At 44.6% G+C, this 25,597-nt stretch overlaps 1 protein-coding gene across 5 annotated transcripts in view; it reads left to right on the top strand.

Annotated features, from left to right (window-relative positions):
- Positions 1 to 3,913: 3,913 nt before the first annotated feature.
- The window catches only part of USP42 (ubiquitin specific peptidase 42), a 128,112-nt gene continuing 106,428 nt past the window's right edge, over positions 3,914 to 25,597 (top strand). The window contains exons 1-2 of one of the 5 annotated variants that reach the window (XM_077449021.1): positions 3,914 to 4,191; positions 24,792 to 24,898. In XM_077449021.1, the coding sequence (XP_077305147.1) occupies positions 24,866 to 24,898 (33 nt within the window). In that variant the 5' untranslated portion in view covers positions 3,914 to 4,191; positions 24,792 to 24,865. Of the gene's footprint in view, positions 4,192 to 24,791; positions 24,910 to 25,597 lie in introns of those variants that run through there. The other 4 variants (XM_077449025.1, XM_077449024.1, XM_077449022.1 and 1 more) reach the window with 4 other exon arrangements.

Genomic DNA, 25,597 nt, shown 5'->3' with positions numbered 1-25,597 from the left:
AACGACTCAATATGCCCCATAGATTATACGTTGGGGTGTTATCTTTCCAAAATGGGGTCACTTTGTGGGCATTTCCATTGTCCTGGTGCTCCAGGGCCTTCAAAAATGTAATAGGTGGTTGAGAAATGAAATGTGTAATTTATGCTCCTAGAACGCCTGATGGTGCTATTTCAATATTGGGCCTCTGTATGTGGTCAGGCTGTGTAAAAGTCTCACACATTTGGTATTGTAATACTCAGAAGGAGTAGCAGAACGTATTTTGGGGTGTCATTTGTGGTATACACATGCCATGTGAGAGAAATAACCTATTACATTGAAAATTTTGTGAGAAAAAAAAATCTTCATTTTGCAAAGAATTGTGGGAAAAAGATGACAACATCAAAAACCTCACCATGCATCTTAGTAAATACCTTGGAATGTCTACTTTCAAAAAAGGGGTAATTTGGGGGGTATTTGTACTTTCCTGACTTGTTCGGGTCGCAAGAAATGAGATGGGCCACCAGTACATCAGGTGTGATCAATTTTTTATGATTCGCACCACAGCTTGTAGACTCTCTAACTTTCACAAAGACCAAATAATATCCACTAATTTGGGTTATTTTTACCAAAGATATGTAGCAGTATAAATTGTGGCCAAAATTTATGAAAAAAAAATTATAATTTGCAAAATTTTATCACAGAAACAAAGAAATATGCGTTTTTTTTCAAAATTTTCGGTCTTTTTTCATTTATAGCGCAAAAAATAAAAACCCCAGAGGTGATCAAATACCACCAAAAGAAAGCTCTATTTGTGGGAAAAAAAGGACACAAAATTCATTTGGGTACAGTGTTGCATGACTGAGTAATTGTCATTCAAAGTGTGAGAACACCGAAAGCTGAAAATTGGTCTGGGCAGGAAGGGTGTTTAAGTGCCCAGTAAGCAAGTGGTTAAAAAGTAAGTCAAACAGCGCCTGTACAGGTGGATGCCTGTTCATATGAATGCTGGTAAAAGTAACACAGGATAGTACGTCCCCCTTCACAAACTCAAGCGGTATATATAAAAGAGCACAAAAAGATCCATAGCGTAATACTGATTTTAAAAAAAAATATATAAAACAAACAGCCAAATGGCTCCTTATATTATCGTGTGCCTAACCCGGCACTGGGGCTGCTCGCCTTCAAAATACACACCCCAATCGATAAGTGAACCCTTCCGCAATGGCTGGTGTGGCGTGCATTTCAGGCCGTCAGACCGACAACCAGATAGCCGGAAATGGCGTCAGAGGCGTGACCAGGTACCGCTCCGACGTACGTTTCCTTGTTAACGTCTTCAGGAAGAGCTTTTTTTCCATGGTCACTGGATCACGATTAGAAAATATATTGATTATTGATGTCACTTTTTATTGTTAATTTTGAGTATTGTTTCATCTTAAGCAATTACATTATTAGAGCAATCTATTTAGAGCGCCCCTAAATTATTGTCACTATTTAGTAAGATGTTTTTTCTTTCACTTCACTTATATAGGGTGCAGCCTTTTTGTTTTTTATTTTATTGTTTATTTTATTTATTTTCTCACATGGCGCGGAGTTTGTGCAATTGAGGTCCAATTGCTTTTTCACAGCACTATATATATTATGTTGCATCCTTCTGTCTGTGTTATCCACAGCAACCAGTGTTCTGTCGGATAGTGCCCGCTATTGAGAAGTGCCCGGGACGAACGGCGCATGCACAGCACAACAGCTAATTTTACGATCAGCGGTTGTGACTGCGCCTGTGCACAATAGCCGACGGAAGAATTTTTTGTGTCAGATTGTGCCTCACGCTGGCGAGGCGTGTTCATGTCGGTGAGGTGCGGATTAGTATATGATGGGGGTGGATTATTAAATGATGGCCAGTGCTACAAAACACAGATTTTTCTGCTATTCTTCCTGGATGCTTGCGGGGCGTGTTTAGTCAACAGAAGGGCGTGTTTTTCTATCTGAAAAATCAGTTTTGCAGCAATGGCCATCATTTAATAATCCGCCCCCATCATGTACAAATCGGCCCCTCACCGACATGAACACGCCTCGGTAGCACGAGGCACAATCTGACAGAAACATTCAGTCGGCTATTGTGCGCAGGCACTATCTCGCAGTCACAACAGCTGATCGTAAAATCAGCTCTTGTACTATTCCCTACGGCGCATGCGCCGTTCGTCCCGGTGTTCTGTTGAGAAGTGCCCGGGTTGTACTGCGCATGCGCCGTATGAAACAGCACAACAGCTGATTTTTTTCTGTCCTATTGTGCCTCGCGCTCCCGTGGCAAGTTCATGTCGGTGAGGGGCGGATTTCTACATGTTGTGGGCAGATTTTTAAAGGTGCCCAGTGCTGCAAAACAAAACTTTTTAAGCTATTCTTCAAAGAATAGCATAAAGAGTTTTGTTTTGCAGCACTGGGCATCTTTAAAAATTCCGCCCCCAACTGCGCATCATTTATAAATCCACCCACAACATGTAGAAATCTGCCCCTCACTGTCATGAACTTGCCACGGAAGCGCGGGGCACAATCTGACAGAAAAATTGATTCTGTCGGCCATTGTGCGCAGGCGCCACCTCAACACTTGTGCTGTTCCGTACGGCGCATGCGCAGTACAACCTGGGCACTTTTCGACAGAACACCGGGGCGAACGCTGCATGCGCCGTAGGGAACAGCACAAAAGCTCATTTTACAATCAGGTGTTGTGGCGGCGAGACAGCGCCTGCGCGCAATAGACGACTGAAGAAATCTTTCTGTCAGATTATGCCTTGCGCTGGCAAGGCGTGTTCATGTTGGTGAGGGGCGTATTAGTATATGATAGCCAGTGCTTAAAAACACATTTTTAAGAAAGAAAAACACGCCCTTCTGTTGACTAAACATGCCCCGCACGCGTCCAGGAAGAATAGCAGAAAAATATGTGTTTTGCAGCACGGCCATCATTTAATACAAAAAATTCTTCCGTTGGCTATTGTGCGCAATCACAACTGCTGATCATAAAATCAGCTGTTGTGCTGTGCATGCGCCGTTCGTCCCGGTGTTCTGCCAAGAACTGTCCCCCCATTGGATAGTGTCCGTCCCGTACTGCGCAGGCGCAGCACAGAGGACGAGGAGACGCCAAAAATCTCAGAAAATGAATGGCGCCTGTGCACTTAATAGTACCTTGTGCCTTGAGTCCAGGTTCAAGCTCCAACATGCAAGTGCACATACGGTAGATGATGTTAAACAGCACTTAGGCTGGACTCACACCTATGCATTTTTTGTGCTTTTTGCATTTTGCAGATTTGCACTACAGTCCATTTATCATGGTTTCCTATGGAACATGTTATGTAGTACAAAATGCAAAAAGCACTAAAAATGCATAGGTGTGAATCCAGCCTTAGTAAGAGGGCCCCTTGCTGGCTTGTTTCACTCGCCACGCTTCGGGCGCGGCCTCGCTTCGCTCTGCAATTTTTTATTCTAACTCTATGTCCACTTGGATGGTGGGGCTTGAACCTGGACTCAGAGTGCGCAGGCGCCGTTCATCTTCGGAGACCTTCGGCGTCTCCTTGTCCTCCGTACTGCACAAGCGCACTACAGGGCGGACACTATCCAACGGGGGACTGTATTTCACAAGACACCGGCCACTTCTCCACAGAATCCCGGTTGCTGTGGATAACACAGACACGTTTTGGACGCTTGCTGTCAAAACAGAAAAATGCCACATAGTATATACAGTGCTGTGCCATAAACATTTTCCACAAAAGCAGCAGAATGGACAATCCGACAGAAAAATATATTCTCTCAGCTATTGTGCGCAGGCGCCGTCACAACAGCTGACCCTAAAATTAGCTGTTGTGCGGCTACGTACGGCGCATGCTCCGTTCGTCCCGGGCACTTCTCGACACAACACCGGGCACTATCTGACAGCTAGCGCCACACACAGGTTCCCCATAGAGCAGCTGTGCTGGATCCTTGCTGTGACCAGCCCACACTTTCCCTTTCCTTTCAGGATTCTGGCGGGTTAGCGCAATCCCCCACCCCTCGTGACGTCCACACTGAAGCCCCACCCCTAGGGTGTCCTCCCAGTCCCTGCGGTTACCCGGATGTAGGAGGTGAGCGGAGAACGTCATTGTTCACACACACTACCCGGCACAGAGCGGAGAGAAATGGAAGCAGCCGGGGTCTCCTCGTGGCTATAATTCGGGTCCGCTCGCTCAGGTAGGCGGGGTGTAAGGGAGGGAAGGCCGGCGCTGGGGAGCGGAGCACCGGGGAGGCCGGCAGTGTGCTGAGGCCTGTGCCGGCTTTTTAGGCCCGAGTGCAGCTCAGGCCATGCACGCCGGTACGAGGCAGGCTCAGCCCTCCTCAGTCAGGGGGGATCCTCCGACATGCAGAGGGGTGCGGCCGCTAGCGGTGTACTGTACACATGCCGGCTGCGTGGTCCAGGCCCGCCCGTATTCCCTTCATCTAGCAGGCACATCCATTATTCATTAATGGCACAGGAGGCCGGCCCCCCTTTCCTGTGCTGGGGAATGCCGGCCTGGCTCCATTCATCTGCCCACAGAGATCAATGGAAGTGTGCTCATTGTTACACGTCTAATACACCAAGCGATTTGTCTTCATCTTGTGGAGTGCCTGTTCACATTGTTCTGTGTGCCGCGTAAAAGACCCCTTTAACGATTTGCCAAAAAGATGCATGTATATAAATGTGCAAAATAAAATAATGAACATTTATAAAAAAAAATAAAAAATATGCATTGCAGTCATCAGCATCTCCTCCCCTTTTTAGAAATTGTGCCACATTGAAACGCGTTGTGCCATCGCACCATGCGATTTAGGAAACTTGAAACTGCACTGCGGTAGTTGCTTTGGGGGTACAATCCGGAAATAATGCTAAAGTGCAGCGCCTTTCTCTATGGGTCAGGAATGCTCATGGTTTTGTGCATGTTCTCCATTAACACTGATGTCAACTTAGCCTAAAATTGGACCTTTCAGCATCTTTATCTCATTGAATTAAAGAGGAAGTAAAGCCTGATGGGTTTACTTCCTCTGTCTCCCTGCAGAGGTAAAGCATAATGAGCTACTATGCATTGTATAGCAGCCCATTATGTGTCACTTATCTGACACAGGAGCCGGCGATGTCACCTTCTTCTTCTGGGTATCACTGCTCTGGCCACTCACAGCACCGGAGCAGCGAAGACGTCACTCCCACACATGCGCACAAGAGCCGCCACTAACGGCATATCGCCATTAGCAGCAGCATGCATGCGCCGTAGACAGCGGTGCCTGTCTTTTTGTAAATATCTCCTAAACCACATAGGTTTAGGAGATATTTCTTGGACCTACAGGTAAGCCTTAATCTAGGCTTATCTGTAGGTCAAAGTGGTTTAAGGGTTTACAACCACTTTAATTCCGGGCATGTCAGTTTATAGCAGCAGTATTTTTTTAATTGAAGCTCTTCTTTTTATCAATAAAGAAGTACAGGCAAAACTTGTTTGTACTTCTGTGGATTACAGGCGTTCAGTCCGTTCTGCACTCCTGTCACCTGTTTTCAGCAGACAGCGGGCTGACATCACAGAACCGGTTTAGGCTGGGGAAGGATCGTGACCATGTGGTGCAGATTCACCCAGATGCCTGAACCAGTACCCCCTCTCAGCAAGCCACTCCCGCCTCTTCTATAGCTCAGCACTCCAGTGAGTGCGGAGAAAGGAGCAGAGAGCTGGTGACTGACAAGCTCACTGAGTGATCATCTGTCTTTGATTGCTCAGTTCTGTCTTAAGCCTAGTATACACATAGACACAATATTGAGCAGAATTGGCCGTTTCAATAGAAATTCAGCTTATGTGCACTGGAGTCGGTGTGACGGCCGGCTTCTGTCAAAGGTGCGTGACCGAAAAAGGTCTGCCGATGGTTAAGAGCGTTGACCGAAGTATTCTGGTTGGAAGGGAGGTGTGCCCTGTCAGAACACAATAGCACAGCAGGGGAGATCGCTGTTAAAGTGGTTGTATGCTCTTTTTTTTTTTTTTTTTTTTTAACTTTTACCTACAGGAAAGCCTATAATAAGGCTTACCTGTAGGTAAAAAAAATATCTCCTAAACCTTTACGGTTTAGGAGATATTCCCCTCGGTATGCGCCGCTGACTGCAGCGGCGCATGCGCACGAGGGGATTCTCGGTCTGAAAATCCGGCAGTGTCCGGCCGGAATGAAATCTCCCACGCGCATGCGCGGGGGTGACGATATCGCGGTTCCGGCCACTCACAGCGCTGGAGCCGCGATACCCGGAAGAAACGCAGAGGGAGCATGTCAGCTCCCTCGGCGTGGATCGTGCCAGATGTCGGGGCCTCGTTCTAAGGTAAGTATTTCATAATGAGCTAGTAGCAGGTTTACTACAGCTTTAAGATCGTATTGTTAGTACTGTGGCTCCCACTTGACAAAATTTTTATTTATTTTTTTAAAGCGGTAGTAAACCCGCAATGTTTTTTTTTTTTTTTTTTAAACCTGCAAAGCAAAAGGCATAATGAGCTAGTATGCACCGCATACTAGCTCATTATGAAATACTTACCTTAGAACGAGGCCCCGACATCTGGCCCGATCCACGCCGAGGGAGCCGACATGCTCCCTCGGCGTCTCTTCCGGGTATCGCGGCTCCGGCGCTGTGAGTGGCCGGAGCCGCGATATCGTCACTCCCGCGCATGCGCGCGGGAGATTTCAGTCCGGCCGCACGAGCGCTGCCGGATTTTCACGGAGAGAACCCCCTTGTGCGCATGCGCCGCTGCAGTCAGCGGCGCATACCGAGGGGAATATCTCCTAAACCGTACAGGTTTAGGAGATATATTTTTTACCTACAGGTAAGCCTTATTATAGGCTTTCCTGTAGGTAAAAGTTAAAAAAATGACCATACTACCACTTTAAACCCTGGATTGAATGGAAAAAAGCAGTAGTGTGTATGAGGGTTTAGATAAATACAAATACTGTTCCCTTTGCAAGGGAAAATAGCTTGGTGAATAAGGTGATGCTTCTCTATAATCCAATCATGTGCAAGCAAAATTGCTGATGGTGTTTTTTTTTTTTTTCTTCATTGGGTGTGATTGGGTAATCAGTTGGGCTCCATTCACACCCGTTTAGGTGCATTTCATTTAGCTTATTCTGTTAATTTCCGTGGGATATGCACAGTTACTACAGTAAACGCATTATGCTACATGTGTTTTGGCTGGTGCGTTTGGGATGCCATTAAGAACAAATGGCAGTGCACCTGCCAGAACATAGCACTTTTTTTTTTATATGTGCTACGGGAATGCGTGCAATATCGCACAATGTTCCCATGTCGCATAAGTGTGGGACATTAATATTTGAGATTTATGTGTAGAGTAGGGTTGTTTGCTTACATGATGTCATCACTTGTAGCATTTTTATACATGTTAGAAGTTGTTGACCAATCTTTGAGTGGCCAGTCACAGTGGAGGGTAGAGATGCACGATTCTGGCCAAAATGAGAATCACTTTTTTTTTTTTTTTTGCCTAGAATAAAAAGATCACGATTCTCGTGGCGTAAAATCTTTCACATTATTCAAAAAATTGGGCTAACTTTACTTCTTTTTTTTAAGTGTAATTTTTTTCCCAAAAAATTGCATTTGAGCGACTGCTGCGCAAATACAATGTGACAAAATATTGCAACAACCACCATTTTATACTCCTAGGGCAGTGATGGCGAACCATAGCACCCCAGATGGTTTGGAACTACATTTCCCATGATGCTCATGTACTCTGCAGTGTAGTTGAGCATCATGGAAAATGTAGTTTCAAAACATCTGGGGTGCCAAGGTTCGCCATCATTGCTCTGTTTGGAGGTTCTAAATAATTTTCTAGCAAAAATGATTTTAACTTGAAACCAACAAATATCAGAAAAAGATTTAAGTGGTTAAACATCCCTCAGTTACACACCAAAGTCTATTCCTTTGATCTAAAGGACAAATTGTTACAATGTTTATACTTAAAAGTTCCACTGCTCAAGAATGTTGTGATTCTTGGCAGACTGCCCCTCCATTTTATTTTTTTTTCCTTTTGACAGCTGTGGCTTGAGCAGAGAGAATTCTCTGCATCGAAAGAATGGGGAAAAAAAATCGCAATAACTATTCGTAACGATTAATCGTGCAGGGTAGTGCACGGAGTTCAGATGTATCTGCCATATTTTATCATGAATCAAATGTGACGTATGTATGTATGTATGTATGTATGTATGTATGTATGTATGTATGTATGTATATATATATATATATATATATATATATATATAAAAAAGTTTGCATGTGTACTGTAAGGATTTTTGTATTTGCATTTAATACCAGCATGGCGGTGTAGTTTGCATATTACTCCTACATTGTAGTGTACACCTACTAGGAAAAAGAGGAATCCATCCACTTGGGTGAAAAGAGATTGCTACTCCAGATTTTTATTTATTTTTGGAAATGGAACCAAAAAAAAAAACATGCTCCCAAAGGCTTTTCGGCAACAGGAAAGTTCAAACTAAATCATAAATGGATATAAAAATTATTTTTATTGGTACAAAATGACGTAATATCAACGACACTTTACAAACATATGCTCTGGTGTGAATGACCTCCATGTCCTTATTTACTGGCAAATATATAGGTCACACTTAATTTTATCGCTCAGCAAGGATCCCAACGCGTTTCAATTAAACAAGTTGCATTGTATGTGTATATATAACCTTTTTGAATTTTTTTTTTTTTCCTTCACACATTATTTGTGGCCTTTGGAGGATCATACCTTTGTAAATGAAGGTGTGTGTGGCCAGAGAAGGATAAAAAACAAAACAAAACTGGGTAATTTCCAGTGGGTCGCCCCTCCAAAGGGGAACGGGAATCCCAGAACGGGCTACAAGAGGTCACACTTGGTAGGTATGGGGGGGGTACTACCCTCTAGAAATTTCTATAATTTCATAATTTAGATGTCCTCATCCCCCTGAGAAAGATTACAACTTGTGTAATTGAACGTGTTGGGGTCCTTGCTGAGCGATATCTTTATATATTTGCCAGTATATAAAGACATTTTTATTAGTCATATATGGAGGTCATGCATACCAGAGCATATGTTTTTAAAGCGTCATTGATATTTTATGTCATTTTGTACCTATACACGTTTTTTTATATTCATTTATGATTTCGTTTTAACTTTTCTGCTGCTTAAAAGCCCTTGGGAGCATATTTTTATTTTGCTTCTATTTCCAAGTAATGTATACCTAGTTCACTTTATAGCACTGTTGCCTAACCTATGGCCCTTTGACTTCTTGTGCAGCTCTTGGAGTCAGTATTTCCCCTACCTAGATGCTAATTCAGAAAGTGAAGTAACACAGTGGTTCTCAATAGAGGTCGACCGATATATCGGCCGATATTTGGCATTTTTTAATTAATCTGCATCGGCCGATTGTGCTGATAAAAAAGCCGATTACATGTTCAGCGCAACTTGCAAAAGACTTCTGTTATAGAAGTCAATGTAAGTTGCCTGAAGACATCAGTGAAGGACTTTCCTCCTCTCTGGGCAGGCTGCCAAGAAAAGATCAAAGTGATACAATGTTTCTTCTTCAATGGGCTGAACTCCCTGTGTAGAAGTTCTCAGTTTAACCATTTAAAGACTAAATCTTTTCTGACACTTGTTGCTTACAAGTAAAAATCCAGTATTTTCTGCTAGAAAATCACTCAGAAGCCCCAAAAATTAAATATATTTTTTTAGCAGAGACGCTAGGGAATAAAATAGCGGTTGTTGCAATATTTTATGTGACGCAGTATTTGCGCAGAGGTCTTTCAAACGCAAGTTAGCCCCTTTTTTTTCATCCAAAAGTTTTGAGTACCTGTTTTTGTGTATTTAATAAATAGTTTTTTTTTAATCTAAATTATACATACAAGTGAACTAATTGGATGTTTGTTTTGTTTAATAAATGTGTAAGAAATTTTCTGCATCACTTATTAAGGCTGCTTTCACACTGGATCGGGCAGGCGTTGACGGTAAAAAGCTGCAAGTTTTAGCAGCGATTTACCGTAATTTTAGCCCTGCTATTCGGCTGCTAGCGGGGCAGTGAAGCACTGCTGCAAAATCGCATTGCATGTGCTTCAGCAGTGGTGACCATTCATTTCAATGGGCAGGAGTGGTGGAGGGGCGGTTTACACCGCTCCAAAGATGCTGCTTGCAGGATTTTTTTTTTTTTAACATCCTGCCAGCGCATCTCCTCATTGTGAAAGCACTCAGGCTTTCACACAGACTGCAGGGGAGCCGTTTTGAAGGCAATTTACAGGCGCTATTTTTAGCCCAAAATCACCTGAAAACGCTCCAGTGTGAAAGGAAAAAAATAAATAAAAAAATCGGCCTAACATATCGGCCCAAAAAAATCGGCATCATATATCGGCCATCGGCCGCCACGATTTCTAAATATCGGCATCGGCCAGAGAGAAACCCATATCGGTCGACCTCTAGTTCTCAACCCTGTCCTCAAGTGCCCCAACAGGCCATGTTTTGGGAATTTCTCTTGGATAAAATAGCTGTCCAGAATACCAAGCTTTTGACTCTGATTTAAAGCGCCTTTGCAAGATAAAGGAGAACCTGCAAACATGGCCGGTTGGGGGTACTTGAGAACATGGTTGAGAACCACTGAATTAACACAATCCTTAGACTGGATTCTGGTAGTTAAATGTTTTTTTTTTTTTCCACACTATTTCTCTAAGCGTCTTCCAGGACAGCCCATGAGACCTAGGGCTCCTCCTACCAGCACAGGAAACCCATTAACCCCGCCAGATAAAAAGGCGGTCCTGCAGGCCCCATGACAGTATTGATGATTCCTCCAGACGGGGGGGGGGGGGGGGGGCGGGGTGTTTAACATGTTTCCTGGAACTGGTTCCTCTAAGTCTCATGAGCGTGGCTCCAGTGACTGAGGTGATATTTCTAACCTCTTCTTAGCTCCCAGAGGGGCACATCCGCGGGGGGAGTAGGTTTGTGGCTGCTGTCCATGTTTCTCAGTGCATGGGGAATGCCAGCACCACGGTGTTCATCTGAGCTCCTGCCCGCAAGCCACATGGTGGCAGTTGATTTGTTTTCCCTGCTAAACAGTCTGGCTGTAGTGTGCAGTGGAAGAGAGGAAGCCTTGCGCGTGGAGGTGCGGAACTTGCGTTCCAAGCTGGCCCACAGGAAGTACCCCGCGGGGGCACTTCCGGGGCATGTGACATCAGGAAACCCTAGTTCCGGTCTCTAAATGGTGCGAACAGGGATGCTGGGAGGCTGGTGGTTTTTAAAAACGGTGAAACCCAGCAGAGGCTGCGGACCACTACGGGGGCTGGATGGACTCCTCTGCGATACCTGCACAGGCAGCTGAAGCAGGCCCTAACACCAGCACCTCACAGGTAAGCCTGAAGTGTATTTTACTTGCACATCCTGTGAGTGTTCTTCCCCTTGTAACCAGTAGGGACTAGGTGAAGGGGGCACATTTTCCTTTTCTCCTGCACGAGGTGTTATGGAGTGTATGTGGTGTAAAATTTATTAGTCATTTTGTTCTCTTGCAGGCCAAGACTCAGGACAAGGCCCAAGCGCAGCCACCAAAAAGGAAATGGGCAATTTGCGGAAGCAAATTGAGCTCCTCGTGGAGCAAAGCAGTTTGCCGCACCTGTATAGACAGCCTAGTTAATGAAAAGCCAACAGCCAAAGTAGGCAGCTAGGTCCTAGAGAAGGACAATAGGCCCAAATAACATTGGACAGGGCACAAGGGTAGAGGGGGCGTATTGTTTAACCCTCCTCAACAACCTGTCAAGCCACAGTGACTCATGTCTCCTAGTGGGAGGAAGATTGAGGGCCTTTCTCCCACAGTGGGCAGCAGTCGCCTCAAGTCCATTCATCCTGGACCTAGTGACCAATGGGTACAGGCTGGAATTTTCTTGCCAGCCACCAGAGAGATTATTGGTCACCTTCATTCCCCAAGATCGGGTAAAAGCAAGGGCCCTGGGTCTCCAGCTTGGAGACTTGTTAGATCAAAAGGGTCCTGATCTCGGTTCCCTGGTCGGATCAGAGCAAGAGATTTTATTCCCATATGTCATCAGGAAAATATCGGCTTGTCCTGAACCCCCAGTCTCTAAACCATTCGATTAGGTACAAGCACTTTCTTATGGAGGCAGTGTTCTCAATCAAAAACCTGCTTTACCCAAACTGCTTCATGGCCACTTTGGATTTGAGGGATGCCTATCTGCACATCCCTATTCATCCAGCCTTCCAAAGATTCTTGAGACTAGTGATCAAGTTGGGAACAGAGATTCGGCACTTTCAGTTTCAAGCCCTCCCTTTTGGTCTATCCTCAGCCCCATGCATTTTTACAAAGGTGTTGGGGGAGGCTCCGCTAAGGTTAAGGGCGATAACTATTATCCCTTACCTGGACAACCTCCTAGTGGTGGTAGTCGTACCAAATGGTATTAGCGGATCTCCAGACTGTACAGGACTTCCTTCAATTTTTAGGCTGGTTAATAATCAAAGAGAAGTCTTCCTTAATTCTGGCCCAGAAAGTTTCATATCTGGGGTACGAATTTTGCTCAGACCAAAGTTTTTCTCCCGAAGGAGTATGTTTGCTTGCATCATTCTTGAGACAATGTCAGCCTTAGAGACCAATCAGTCGGTCTCGCAGAGAGGTTTCAAGAGCAGTGGGTCTGATGACCTCTTGGTTTCTGCAAGACAGAAGTTATTTTCTCTGAACCCAGCAGATCGATCACTGGGGATAGATGCTGTGGCAAATTTGTGGCCATTCGGCCTCTGTTACACCTTCCTGCCGATCAGGCTAATTCCGGAAGTCCTCCAGAAGTTTCTTTTAGAAGAAACAGATCTTATCCTAATAGCCTCTTTCTGGCACAAGAAGCCATGGTTTTGGTATTCCCTATTACAGACTCTGGTCCTGGAGCCTCCACTGAGTCTTCCAAAGAGAGAAGACTTATCACATAGTCCAGTGTCATATCCACAGGTGGTTTCCTTAAGCTTGGCGGCCTGGTATCTGAAGAAAAGATACTAAGCGCCCAGGGGTTCTCTGACAAATTTAGTCAAGACCCTGGTAAATTGTAGAAAACAAGTCAATAGAAGTGAACCATATATTCCAAAATTTGTAAGAAATTTTAACTCATGGTTATCTGAAAATTAAAGATTAACTCATGATGTTCCTTCAATTTTGGAATTTTTTTCAATAGTGTGTCGACAAAGGTCTTTCAGTTAGTACCTTAAGGCTGGGTTCACACTGCTGCGGGGGGAGATCCGGATGTGATTCGCACCGCAAATCACATCCGATCTCCGTAGCGATGCGAGTTCAGCCATACAGATAGTATGGCTGAATTCGCATCGCTCCCGCAGCAAACTCGCACGGGACCCTTTTTTTGGTCCGCAACAGAATCGGATCGCATGGGGGTTCACACCATGCGATCCGATTCCTGTGCGAGTCGGCAGATCGCACTGCGATATGCGGACGGATCTGGGGGTGTCATTATCATATCATTGACACTCCCAGCCGTCCGCATAGGGCAGTGTGAACTGCCGGCGGGAGTAATGCGATGCGGGAAAACGCCGCGGATTCGCGGCGTTCCCGCATCGCAGCGGTGTGAACCCGGCCTAAAGGTACAGGCATACAGCTATCAGTGTTTTTCTACAATTTTTCTCTTGGGAAATCCCACCCTAGCTAGATTCTTCAGATCAATTTCTAGGTCCAGGCCAGTAGTGGTTAGAAGTTGTCCAACCTGGGACCTGTTCCTGGTGCTACAAACTCTGCTAAAATTCCCTTTTGAGCCCCTAGAGGTTATTTCAGTTAAGTTGCTTACCTTTTAAAATATAAAAAAAAATACTTGTGGCAATTGCCTTAGCTCGTAGGGTAAGTGAGTTACAGGCCCTATCAGTGAAGGGAGCCTTTCCTCACAATTTTTGAGGATTGGGTTTTTTGTTTTTTTCCAAAAACTGTTCCAGGATTTCTGCCTAAAGTGGCCAGTACATTCCACAGATCCCAGGACCTTTTGTAGTTCGCCAAAGGGCGACCAAATGTTTTTTTTTTTTTTTTTTTTTTTTTTTTGACATGAGAAGAATTCTTCTAGTCTACCCTTAATTCACCAATACCTTTAGAAAAACAGATGCTTTGTTTATCCTCCTTTTTCAGAGCACTCAAGGGAAAGAGTGCATCTAAAGCTACCTTGGCTAGATACATAAAGCAAGCGATTTATGTAAAAAATTAGGGCAGTTTCTTCGTTTTTGTCACTTTGCACTCAACAAGAGCCTTGTCTGCATCAGGACTGGTAAGTTCTGGCTCATTGTCTCATGGGCTGTCCTTGAAGACGCTTAGAGAAAAGCCAAGTTAGACTTACCGGTAGCTCCTTTTCTTAGTCTTCCAGGACAGCTGGATTCCCACCGCCTTTTTTCTTGGTTATGTGTATTATGCATGTTGTACAGGGATGTCCTATGGTTCTCGAATACTGACATGAGGCCTGGAGGACCACCCTTTTATCTGGTGGGGGTTAACATGTTTCTTGTCCTGATAGGAGGAGCCCTAGGTCTCGGGGCTCTTCTGGAAGGCTCTCAGAAAAGGAGTTACCGGTAAGTCTAACTCAGCTTTTTTTTTTTTTTTGTCCATCCATTTTATATTTATTACCTTTTTGTTTTTTCCTCTGACCTTTTACAATAAATCTTGCTGTAGTGAGCATGAATATGCAAGCATGGATTATGCCAAAAGGCTACCGGTGATCTCTAGCATTTTCATGGAAGGTTTCACTTGTAGGGATGAGCTCAAGTGTATTGGGATACTAATCCAAACCCGCTTGAGCTATCCTGTGAGGAAGCTATCGCTGAGGACCACCAATCATAACTGGCAGGGTTGCTGTTAGAAATGAAGTTTTGGGGCTCATTCACGTGTGCAGTGTGAATCGGCTTCTTCTGCAGTGACTGTAAAAACCAGCTGCAGGTCCTAATTTGATAGGCATGTGGTTACAGGTGTACAGCTCCAAACAGTGTGCATTCAGGGCCACTCACCTGCACGCCGCTCAGGTTAGGACCTGTGGCTGTGTTCATACAGCTGCTGTATCCCCATAGGTTAACAGGCAGATCCAGCCGCACATATCATTCATTCACTGTAGGGGCCATAGAACGTGCCCTTAATAAAATAAGTTTTTTTTTTGTTTTTTTTTTTACATTTCCACAACCCTGTTTGGGGTAGGGGCCTTTTACCAAATATCAGGGGCCTAAACAGTCTCCTGATGTCACTTTTGAGACTGAGGCTCTAAATGACTTGATCCCTTCCTCTTCATCCTTAACTGCACTACAGATTAATTAAAGAGGCTTCCGGTTCATTCTGAAACTAAATCATAGATCGGTTCCAGTAAGGCCCCTTTCACACATGCGGACGATATGTCTGTATTTCATCCATCCGTTTGCGGATGAAATACGGGCATACATTCATGAACATCCGCAGACACCCGATATCGTCCGCCTCTGCTACTGTCCGATTCTGCAGACGGAGGAAAATCCTATTTTCCTATCCGTCTGCAGAGCGGATCGGATGAACACGGACAGACGGTCCGTGCTCATCCGATCCCCATAGAGGAGAGCGGAGAGCTGACAGGGCGGTCCCTGCACAGTGTGCGGAGACCGCCCTGTCCGCCGCCAGCTCAGCGGGGACAACGGAGCGATCCCCGCTGAGCGAGCGGATCATTACTGATCCGCCCTGTGTCAAAGGGGCCTAACGGTTTCCTATCTGTGGCTTCTCTAATCCGGCTGAAGGTAGAGGAAGAGAAACCAGCTTTTTCAGCTGCTGCAGGTGAATCGGTTCTAGTAATTACCCAATTCCCTCACCCCACTGCCACATTGATCACCCTCCTTGTTCCTCATCTTTCTTCAAGGGGTGTGTGCTAAGGTCTTTGTGCTTTAACCACTTTCAGACCGGACCACTTTGCTGGTCAATGAACAGAGGTCTTTTTACAATTTGGCACTGCGCTGCTTTAACTGTTAATTGCGCGGTCATGCAATGTTGTATCCAAACGAAATTTGCGTCCTTTTTTTCCCACAAATAGAGCTTTCTTTTAAAGGTATTTGACTGACTCTGCGATTTTTTTTTATTTTTTGCGATATAAACGTAAAAAGACCGCAAATTTTGAAAAAAAATGATATTTTCTACTTTTTGTTATTAGAAAAATCCAATAAACTCAATTTTAGTCATACATTTAGGCCAAAATGTATTCAGCCACATGTCTTTGGTAAAAAAAAAAGTCAATGACTGTATATTTATTGGTTTGCGCAAAAGTTGTCACATCTACAAACTAAAGTACATTTTCTGGAATTTACACAGCTTTTAGTTTACGACTGCCTATCTCATTTCTTGAGGTGCTAAAATGGCAGGGCAGTACAAAACCCCCCCAAATGACCCCATTTTGGAAAGTAGACACCCTAAGGAAATTGATAAGAGGCATGTTGAGCCCATTGAATATTTTATTTTTTTGCCTCAAGCGATTTTTTTTTTTTTACACAAAGTTGTCACTAAATGATATATTGCTGACACATGCCATGGTTATATGTGGAATTGTACCCCAAAATACATTCTGCTGCTTCTCCTGAGTACGGGGATACCACATGTGGTCCACTTTTTGGAAGCCTAGCCGCGTACGGGGCCCCGAAAGCCAAGCACCGCCTTCAGGATTTCTAAGGGCATACATTTGTAATTTTACTCCTCACTACCTATCACAGTTTTGAAGGCCATAAAATGCCAAAATGGCAAAAAAAAACACAAATGACCCCATTTTAGAAAGTAGACACCCCAAGCTATTTGCTGAGAGGCGTGTTGAGTCCATGGAATATTTTATATTTTGTCACAAGTTGCGGGAAAATTACAAACTTTATTAATTTTTCACAAAGTTGTCACTAAATGATATATTGCTCACACATGCTATGGGCATATGTGAAATTACACCCCAAAATAAATTCTGCTGCTTCTCCTGAGTACGGGGATACCACATGTGTGGGACTTTTTGGGAGCCTAGTCGCGTACGGGGCCCCGAAAACCAAGCACCGCCTTCAGGATTTCTAAGGGTGTAAATTTTTGATTTCACTCCTCACTACCTATCACAGTTTTGAAGGCCATAAAATGCCAAAATAGCACAAACCCCCCCAAAATGACCCCATTTTGGAAAGTAGACACCCCAAGCTATTTGCCAAGAGGCATGGTGAGTATTTTGCAGCTCTCATTTGTTTTTGAAAATGAAGAAAAAAAAATAATGTATATATATTTATTTTTTTCAATTTTCAAAACTTTGTGACAAAAATGAAGGTCTGCAAAATACTCACCATACCTCTCGGCAAATAGCTTGGGGTGTCTCCTTTCCAAAATGGGGTCACTTGGGGGGATTTTGTGCTATCTGGGCTTTCCATGGCCTCCGAAACTGTGATAGGCAGTGAGGAATGAAATCAAAAATTTACACCCTTAGCCTGAAGGTGGTGCTTGGATTTTGGGGTACCGTACGCGGTTAGGCTCCCAAAAGGTCTCACACTTGGGGTATCCCCGTACTCAGGAGAAGCAACAGAATGTATTTTGGGGTGTCATTTTACATATAATCATGGCATGTTTGAGCAATATATCATTTAATGACAACTTTGTGCAAAAAAATAATAATAATAATGTCTTTTTTCCACAACTTTTGTCAAAATATAAAATATTCCATGGACTCGACATGCCTCTCAGCAAATAGCTTGGGGTGTCTACTTTCTAAAATGGGGTCATTTGGGGAGGTTTTGAACTGTCCTGGCATTTTATGCACAACATTTAGAAGCTTATGTCACACATCACCCACTCTTTTAACCACTTGAAGAAAAAGCCCTTTCTGACACTTTTTGTTTACATGAAAAAATATTTTTTTGCAAGAAAATTACTTTGAACCCCCAAACATGAAGTGTTTTTTTAAAGCAAAAGCCCTACCGATTAAAATGGTGGGTGTTTCATTTTTTTTTTTTTTCACACGGTTTTTGTGCAGCGATTTTTCAAACTTATTTTTTGGGGAAAAAACACACTTTTTTATTTTAATGCACTAAAAATCACTATATTGCCCAAATGTTTGATGAAATAAAAAATATGATCTTAGGCCAAGTACATGGATACCAAACACGACATGCTTTAAAATTGGGCAGAAACGTGCAGCGGCGACAAACTATGTACATTTTTAAAAGCGTTTAAATGCCTTTACAGGTGACCACTTTAGATTTACGGAGGAGGTCTACTGCTAAAATTAGTACCCTCGATCTGACCTTCGTGGTGATACCTCACATGCATGGTGCAATTGCTGTTTACATATGACACCAGACCAACGCTTGCGTTCGACGTTGCGCCTTAGCAGGGGGGGACAGGGGTGTTTTTTTTTTTATTATTATTTATTTTGCTTTCATTTATATATTTTTTTTCATGATTTTTATTATCTCAGGGAATGTAAATATCCCCTATGATTGCAATAGGTAGTGACAGGTACTCTACTTTTTTTTTTTTTTTTTTTTATCAGACCCTAGATCTCTCCTCTGTCCTCAAAGCATCTGACCATACCAAGATCGGTGTGATAAAATGCTTTCCCAATTTCCCTATGGCGCTGTTTACATCCCGCAAAATCTAAGTCATGAAATGCTCGTAGCTTCCGGTGTCTTAGGCCATAGAGATGATTGGAGCCATTCTGGTCTCTGATCAGCTCTATGGTCAGCTGGCGGAACCACCGGCTGCATTCTCAGGTTCCCTGTTGGGACAGGAGAGCCTGAGAAAACCATGGAAGATGGTGCGGGTGGGGGGGGGATGACATTCCCTCCCACTGCTTGTAAAAGTAGTCTAGAGGCTAATTAGCCGCTAGGATTGCTTTTACATAAAAGCCGACCGCTGGCTGAAAAGAATGATACCAAGATGATACCTAAACCTGCAGGCATCATTCTGGTATAAGCACTCAAAGTCCAGCAACATACCAGTATGTTGCTGGAACTGGTTGGACATATATTGTAATTTTTTTTTCATGCAGCCTGTGGGCTGAACGAAAAAAAAATATTGATCGGTGGGTATGCCCACCATTAGATACCTCCCTTCATCCACCCACTTCTAATGGTGGGCATACATGCACCATTTATATATGCCGAAGCATGGGGGCATCCTCCCGCAAAAGGTAGGAGCAGATCGCTCCTCCACCCCTTATGCCCCCATGCTTCGGCATATATGCTCTTTTTTTAACTGTGGTGGTGAAATCGCCTCCGACAGTGCTGGAGTCGCGGCTTTACGTATTGTGGGAGCAAACGCTGTTGCTGTCAAGATAAATAAATCCACGCTACAGCTGAATGGCGTACCTGAAAACAAAAAATGGTTAACAATAAAACATTGCAGAATAGAATACAGTACAAAGGAGCAGAACAATAGAGAGAGAACAATAAAACGACAACTATTTTTGTTTTTTTTATTTTATATATATATATATATATATATATATATATATATATATATATATATATATATATATATATATATATACTTTTTTTTTTTTTTTTTTAAACACTTTTTTTATGTAACTTTAACACTTCTGTTGTAACGGTTCCAGCGGTTTGGGTCTCTCAAAATGCGATGGCATCTTGGGAGACCCTGTGAACGTGTGCCTAGCCTGTGCAATGCTGTACCCTACGCTAATACTCAACTAGTGAATGGTAGCGTTCAAAACATTCACCAATGCAAAGACCAGGATTGTCAGGACAGCGGGGACAATAACGGGAGTCACGCCTATATCCGCGCTTTCTGCAGACACAACATTTTCTTTGGGGGGCTCGTTGGGTAGGGGTACTCTGGAGGACATAAGGATAATGCCTCTCATGCAGCCGGCTTACTGCATCTGGTTGGGGAACGTGAGGTGGAGCACCGCCTGAATACAGAAGGGCTCTGACGATATCCTCCTGGAATTTAAGGAAGGATCCAGTCCGTCCTGAAGCTTTGTGTAGCACATAAGCATTCAGCATAGCCAATTGGAATAAATAAACAGACACTTTTTTGTACCAGCGTCTGGCCTTACGGGCAACTAGATACGGCGCCAACAACTGATCATTGAGGTCCACCCCTCCCATGTTAAGGTTATATTTGTGGACACAGAGGGGTTTCTCCACAATACCAGTCGCCGTAGGAATTTGGACCGTCGTGTCTGCATGAAGGGAGGTAAGAACGAAAACATTCTTATTATCCCTCCACTTCATAGCAAGCAAATTATTACTGCGCAAGCAGGCTCTCTCCCCCAGCCTAAGACGGGACTCTACAAGCCGCTGGGGAAAGCCCCGGCGATTAGGGCGCACAGTGCCACATGCTCCAATCTGCTGATCAAACAAGTGACTAAAAAGTGGCACGCTTGTGTAATAATTGTCCACGTACAAGTGGTACCCCTTTCCGAATAAGGGTGACACCATGTCCCACACTATCTTGCCAGCGCTTCCTATGTAGTCAGGGCAGTTCTCCGGCTCTACGTGACTATCTTTACCCTCATAAACCATAAAACTATGTGTATAGCCTGTGGCCCTGTCACAGAGCTTATACATCTTGACCCCGTATCTGGAACGCTTGTTGGGGACGTATTGTTTGAATGACAAGCGACCAGAAAACTTAATCAGGGACTCAACGCAGACAACTTGATGGGGAGTAAACAAGTCTGCAAAACGTTGGTTGAAGTGGTTTATGAGGGGCCGAATTTTGTAGAGCCGATCGTATTCAGGGTCTCCACGAGGACGACAGAGTTCATTGTCGCTGAAGTGCATGAACCGCAAAATCAGCTCGTATCGTGCCCTGGACATGGAAGCAGAGAACACGCGCATATGGTGAATTGGGTCAGTGGACCAATATGACCGCAACTCACTCTTTTTGGTTATGCCCATGTTGAGGGAGAGCCCAGAAAGATTTTAAATTCGGAAACCGTAACTGGTTTCCATTGTCTGGCAAGGGCGGACTGGGGAATAGTGGCGATGTGTTGACCAGCGTACAAATTGGTTTGGTCCACAATAGATCTATAGAGATCTTCGGTGAAAAACAGTGAGTAAAAGTCAAGTGTCGTAAAATCAACTGTTTCCACATTAATGCCAGGTTGGCCAGTGATTGGGGGAAGTACGGGTTCTGCAGAAGTGGTGGGCACCCAATTAGGATTGGCGAATTCTGCAGGAAGGGCACTATGGGTACGACGGGCCTGTCTTTGTCTTGGTGGCAGCGGGACACTACTTGTGCTTGCCACCTCACCAACTTGAACTTCACTTATGGGACTCGCCACGTCACCACGTGCTACTGCAGTGCTGGATGTACGTCCAGGGTGTACTAGGCTGCTGGTGCTTGCCAGTTCACCAGAAGGATGAGCGGCTCTAGTACGTCTCTGCTCCATACGAGTGACCTGCGGTTCCTCCACCCGAACAACAGAATACATTCGGGATCGGGTACACCTGTCCTTAACAGGGACCTCATCTCCGTCGCCAGAGCTATCTGTCATGGAGCCGCTGTCCTCTACAGGATCGTATTCTGAGCCTGAATCTGACAGATGAGTGACGTCCTCTTCACTAACTGTCATGCTCAGAAACGTGTAGGCCTCTTCACTAGTGTACCTTCGCTTTGCCATTTTGGGCTCTAAATTTAGGGGTACACTAGTGAGACTCACAGGTAAAAAAGCACCTAGCCTGTCAGCGACTGTTTCAAAACGCTACAAAAAAAACTGTTAGCAATCGCAGGGATCAAGCCTGACTCTGCGAACGCTGCAGTTATGTGTGTTGTGTTTTGTAAGTGACAGTGATCGATCGATACTGCACTTGGATGGGCTGGGCTGGGCTTGGCGGAGGGGCTAAACGCAGGTGCTAGCAGGTATCTGGGCTGATCCCGCTAACAATGCGTTTTGGGAAACCTAAAATGCTGGCAACGCTAATATAGATCTGATCAGATACTATATTACTAAGGGAGGTGTATGCTTTGCGTGTGGGTGTTAGCGGTACTGCCACTAACCTGACGCTGCCTGGGGCGACGCAGACCTTATCTGACTCTCAAACTTATATCACCCGCCGGGTGATCAGGGGGTTAAACCTTTATTGGGTAATAAATGGCGGGTGCCCTGAAACTATAAAAAAATAACCAACCAGCATCACCTGTAACAGTTATATGGTGATCACTGGTGAAAGGGTTAACTAGGGGGCAATCAGGGGGCTTTATGCGGTAGTATATGGGGGTCCCTGACGCTATAAAAAGCTGCGGCGAACCTAAATCCTTACCTGCCTAACTAGTGTCACCTGTGACACTAATGCAGCGATCAGAAAAACGATCGCTTATTAGTGACACTGGCGACGGGGTGATCACGGGGTTAAACCTTTATTGGGGGGGTTAGGGGGTAGCCTAGAGCTAAAGGGGGCTAACCCTAACTGCCCTAACAGTTATTACAGTCACAAATGACACCAATGCAAAAAAAAAAAAAATGCAATTGGTGTCACTGGGGGTGCAGGGGTGATTGGGGGGGTGATCGGGGGGTGAATGTGTGCCTGGCGTGTTCTACTGTACGTGTGGTCTGTTGGTGAAACTCACCGATCCTCTCTCCTCGGTGCCGGAACGAAAAAGACCGACACGAGGAGAGATTACATCACTTCCTCTGCCTGTGTTTACATTACAGTTGAGGAAGTGATGTCACACTGCATTTCCATTCGTCAGGAGCGATCGCGAGGGGGTGGCCATGAATGAATGGCCGCCCCCTCATCCCGGATCGCTCCTGAACGGATACCGACCGCCGCTGGCACCGGGGGGAAGGCAGGGACCTACAGGTACGCCCATATGCCTGCCCGTGCCATTCTGTCGACGTACATCGTCGTGCGGTGGTCGGCAACTGGTTAAGGAAGTAACACCTCTTTAAAGCATTAAAAGGACCAGGTGCATGTAGAACCTGTTCCCGTACCAATCTGTCCTGTGGTTGCTGAGCTGCATGGTGGGTCAGCTACATTCAGAAGGCCCTATTAAATCGGTCAGTGCTGTGGGTGTTTTCTAGCAACTGGAAGATCTTTCATACCAGCCGCTTTTTGGAAAAACAAAAAGCGGAATGAAAATGTGAGGGAGGGACGTTTACCCACATGAGCTTTCCGGTTGCCTTGGAGCTCCGCATGTAAAGCCTGTGAGTGTTTTTGCCTCCCAGCAAGCAAGGTAGTGACTGTAGTGTACTCAATACTGCAAAATTTATGGGCCTGCTCAGACCACCATCCAAAGCACTATGCAGTATTACAGGCCACCTCCTCAGACTGTCCACAGTACTGACAGCATTACGTGCCTTCTTGGACCATCCAGAGCCTCCTCAGACCAGGAGGAATGCTTAATGCATTACAATTTAACTAAACCCATTTGATTTTAGTCGACTAGAATGTACTGGAGATTATAGTAGACTAATTTACAACTAAAACAATTTAGATGTCTAAAACAGCATTTTAGTCCAGACTAAAGCGATATCAAAATTGTACGTCAAGATTAATACTGTCAGTCACTGCTCTCCACTGTGCTCCTCTAGTGTTTGCTGGAGAGGGGGCAGATGCTTCTGGCTTCAGCTCTCAGCCATGAGCTGGAGCCAGCTGTCAATCAGGCACCTGGGTGGATCCAGATAATTTTGTTGGGGTCTTTCCAGAGCCTGGAGTGTCTACAAGATGACTGTAGGTCACAGGAGAGCAAAAGTAAGTGCACTCCTGTGACACATGAAGAGGTAAAAAAAAAAAGCTTTAACCATACTACTTTTAAGCAAGGGATGCTCAGGGGGGATTTGTAACAAGTTAGTGGACTGAAGAAATTATTTTTAACTTACTAGCTGGTAATAACGATGTTACCGAGCTGTTAAGAGAAATCTGCAACAGGGAGTAGGACCAAGAAGGGAGTGTTTTTTTTTTTTTTAAAGCCTTTACAATGCTGGGCAGGGCCACACAGTGAACATCACTAAAACAGGGAGGAAGGTAAGTGTGTGTGTGGGTTTTTTTATTTTTTTTTTTTATTTTTTTGCAAGGCGCTTCGCACTTATGTGGGACCATTAATTAAAGGTTGACTGTACTATGGGTACAGTTGCCAATTCGTTTTTTGTTCCATCTTGCACAGTTGTATAGGCTCCTGTGCTGAAAATGTTTACTCTGATTTTCACTGAAGGATGAATAGTTCAATGAAAGCAGGAGCCAGTGGCACAAGAAACGCATCAGAATGAGTAATGACCCTTGTGCTGAATGTGGGTTTTTTTTTTTTTTTTTTTTTTATTCAGCATGAGACCATCTGCATATCCATTACGATAAGGTCATGCTGTCACCTTTAAGCAATTGTACTCTGGTGGAAAAACAAGAGTAAGTCACTTCCCCACTAAGCAAGGCTTCATTTTTTTTATTTTTATTTTATTTTTTGCCAGTGTCAGGTGATGGCCATGTTTGTGCAGTCTCTGCGTGAAACCATAGCTAGCTTTTCAGTGGTGTCTCGTGCGATTAGGATACTAACTTTCTCGATCCACTTCCCTATGGTTTTTCAGTACTTCGAATGGTACCCAAACCCGACACTGCACGTGGGTGAACTGCCTGTAATATTGCCAGAAGCATTACCTGACATAACAGGACCCTGCACAATTGTATATTGTTTTGCAGACCAGTAAGGTGCGGGTCAGGGCAGTGATCCTCAGCTGGGGAGTTGAGTCCCGTAGGCACTTTTGGCAGAAGAATGGGTTCAGTATGGCAGCACTGTTTAGCGCCCCAGGTTAGCCTGCTGGTATCCTTCTCTGGTTGAACCCCTTTCCCTTTTACCCCTTTACCTAGTAATCTGCATGCCTGCTCCATAAAAGGACCTGACCACCGATAGGGGAAGAGGAGCTGATTGTGACACTGAGCACATGATCGCACAATGGAACTTCAAACAAAAAAAAGTAAATGAACTGTAGGTTTTGAATCTTTTGCAATACAATTGTAGTACCAATGCATTATTTGCTGTAATACAATGTGCCATGTATCAATGTGTTCACAAATACTTTAAGGTGTTGATTAGTCGCAAGATGAGCAGGAGGGATTCTACTAGTGGATGTATTAAATTAAGTAGAATCCTGGAGGATGGTTGTTGCCCATCGGCATTCTAGAATTGATGACTATATGCTTTTGTTACTGCTGTGGTCTCCAGTATGCAGCCCGGGGGGCTAGATGCAGCCCTTTGGGTGCCTTTATCCATCCCTTGTGGCAGTGTTCCTCTCACTGATGCAAGACAGTATTCCAGCCACTGACACCCAAGGATAGAGCATTAATCTTCCTATTGACACTAATGATGGGACACTATTCCTCCCACTGATACCGCATTATTTCCCCCCAATGACACCAGTGTTCGCCCCCCTCTAAAGTCTGAAAGACAGTAAACTGGCCTTTTATTTAGGAAACTGGAGGCCCTGGCTTTCTGCATTGGTCGGTGCAGCTGAAGGGCCTTCCTCAAAAAAAGGTCAAATTGGACAACTCCGAAGCATTGGCGTATATAAATCATCGAGGGGGCACCAGATGTCGGACTGCTCACTAGAAAGTGTTTCATTCTAGTTTTTGCACAAGTTTATATCTGGTCAGGTGTGGAAAATTGGCAAGCAGAT

This window comes from Lithobates pipiens, unplaced genomic scaffold (assembly GCF_037356315.1).
Source record: "Lithobates pipiens isolate NorthernLeopardFrog02 unplaced genomic scaffold, aLitPip1_a1.2 Scaffold_22, whole genome shotgun sequence".
In the NCBI taxonomy this organism is placed as follows: domain Eukaryota; kingdom Metazoa; phylum Chordata; class Amphibia; order Anura; family Ranidae; genus Lithobates; species Lithobates pipiens.
Note: the sequence above shows the minus strand (reverse complement) of the source record. Positions and strands in the feature narration are given on the sequence as shown.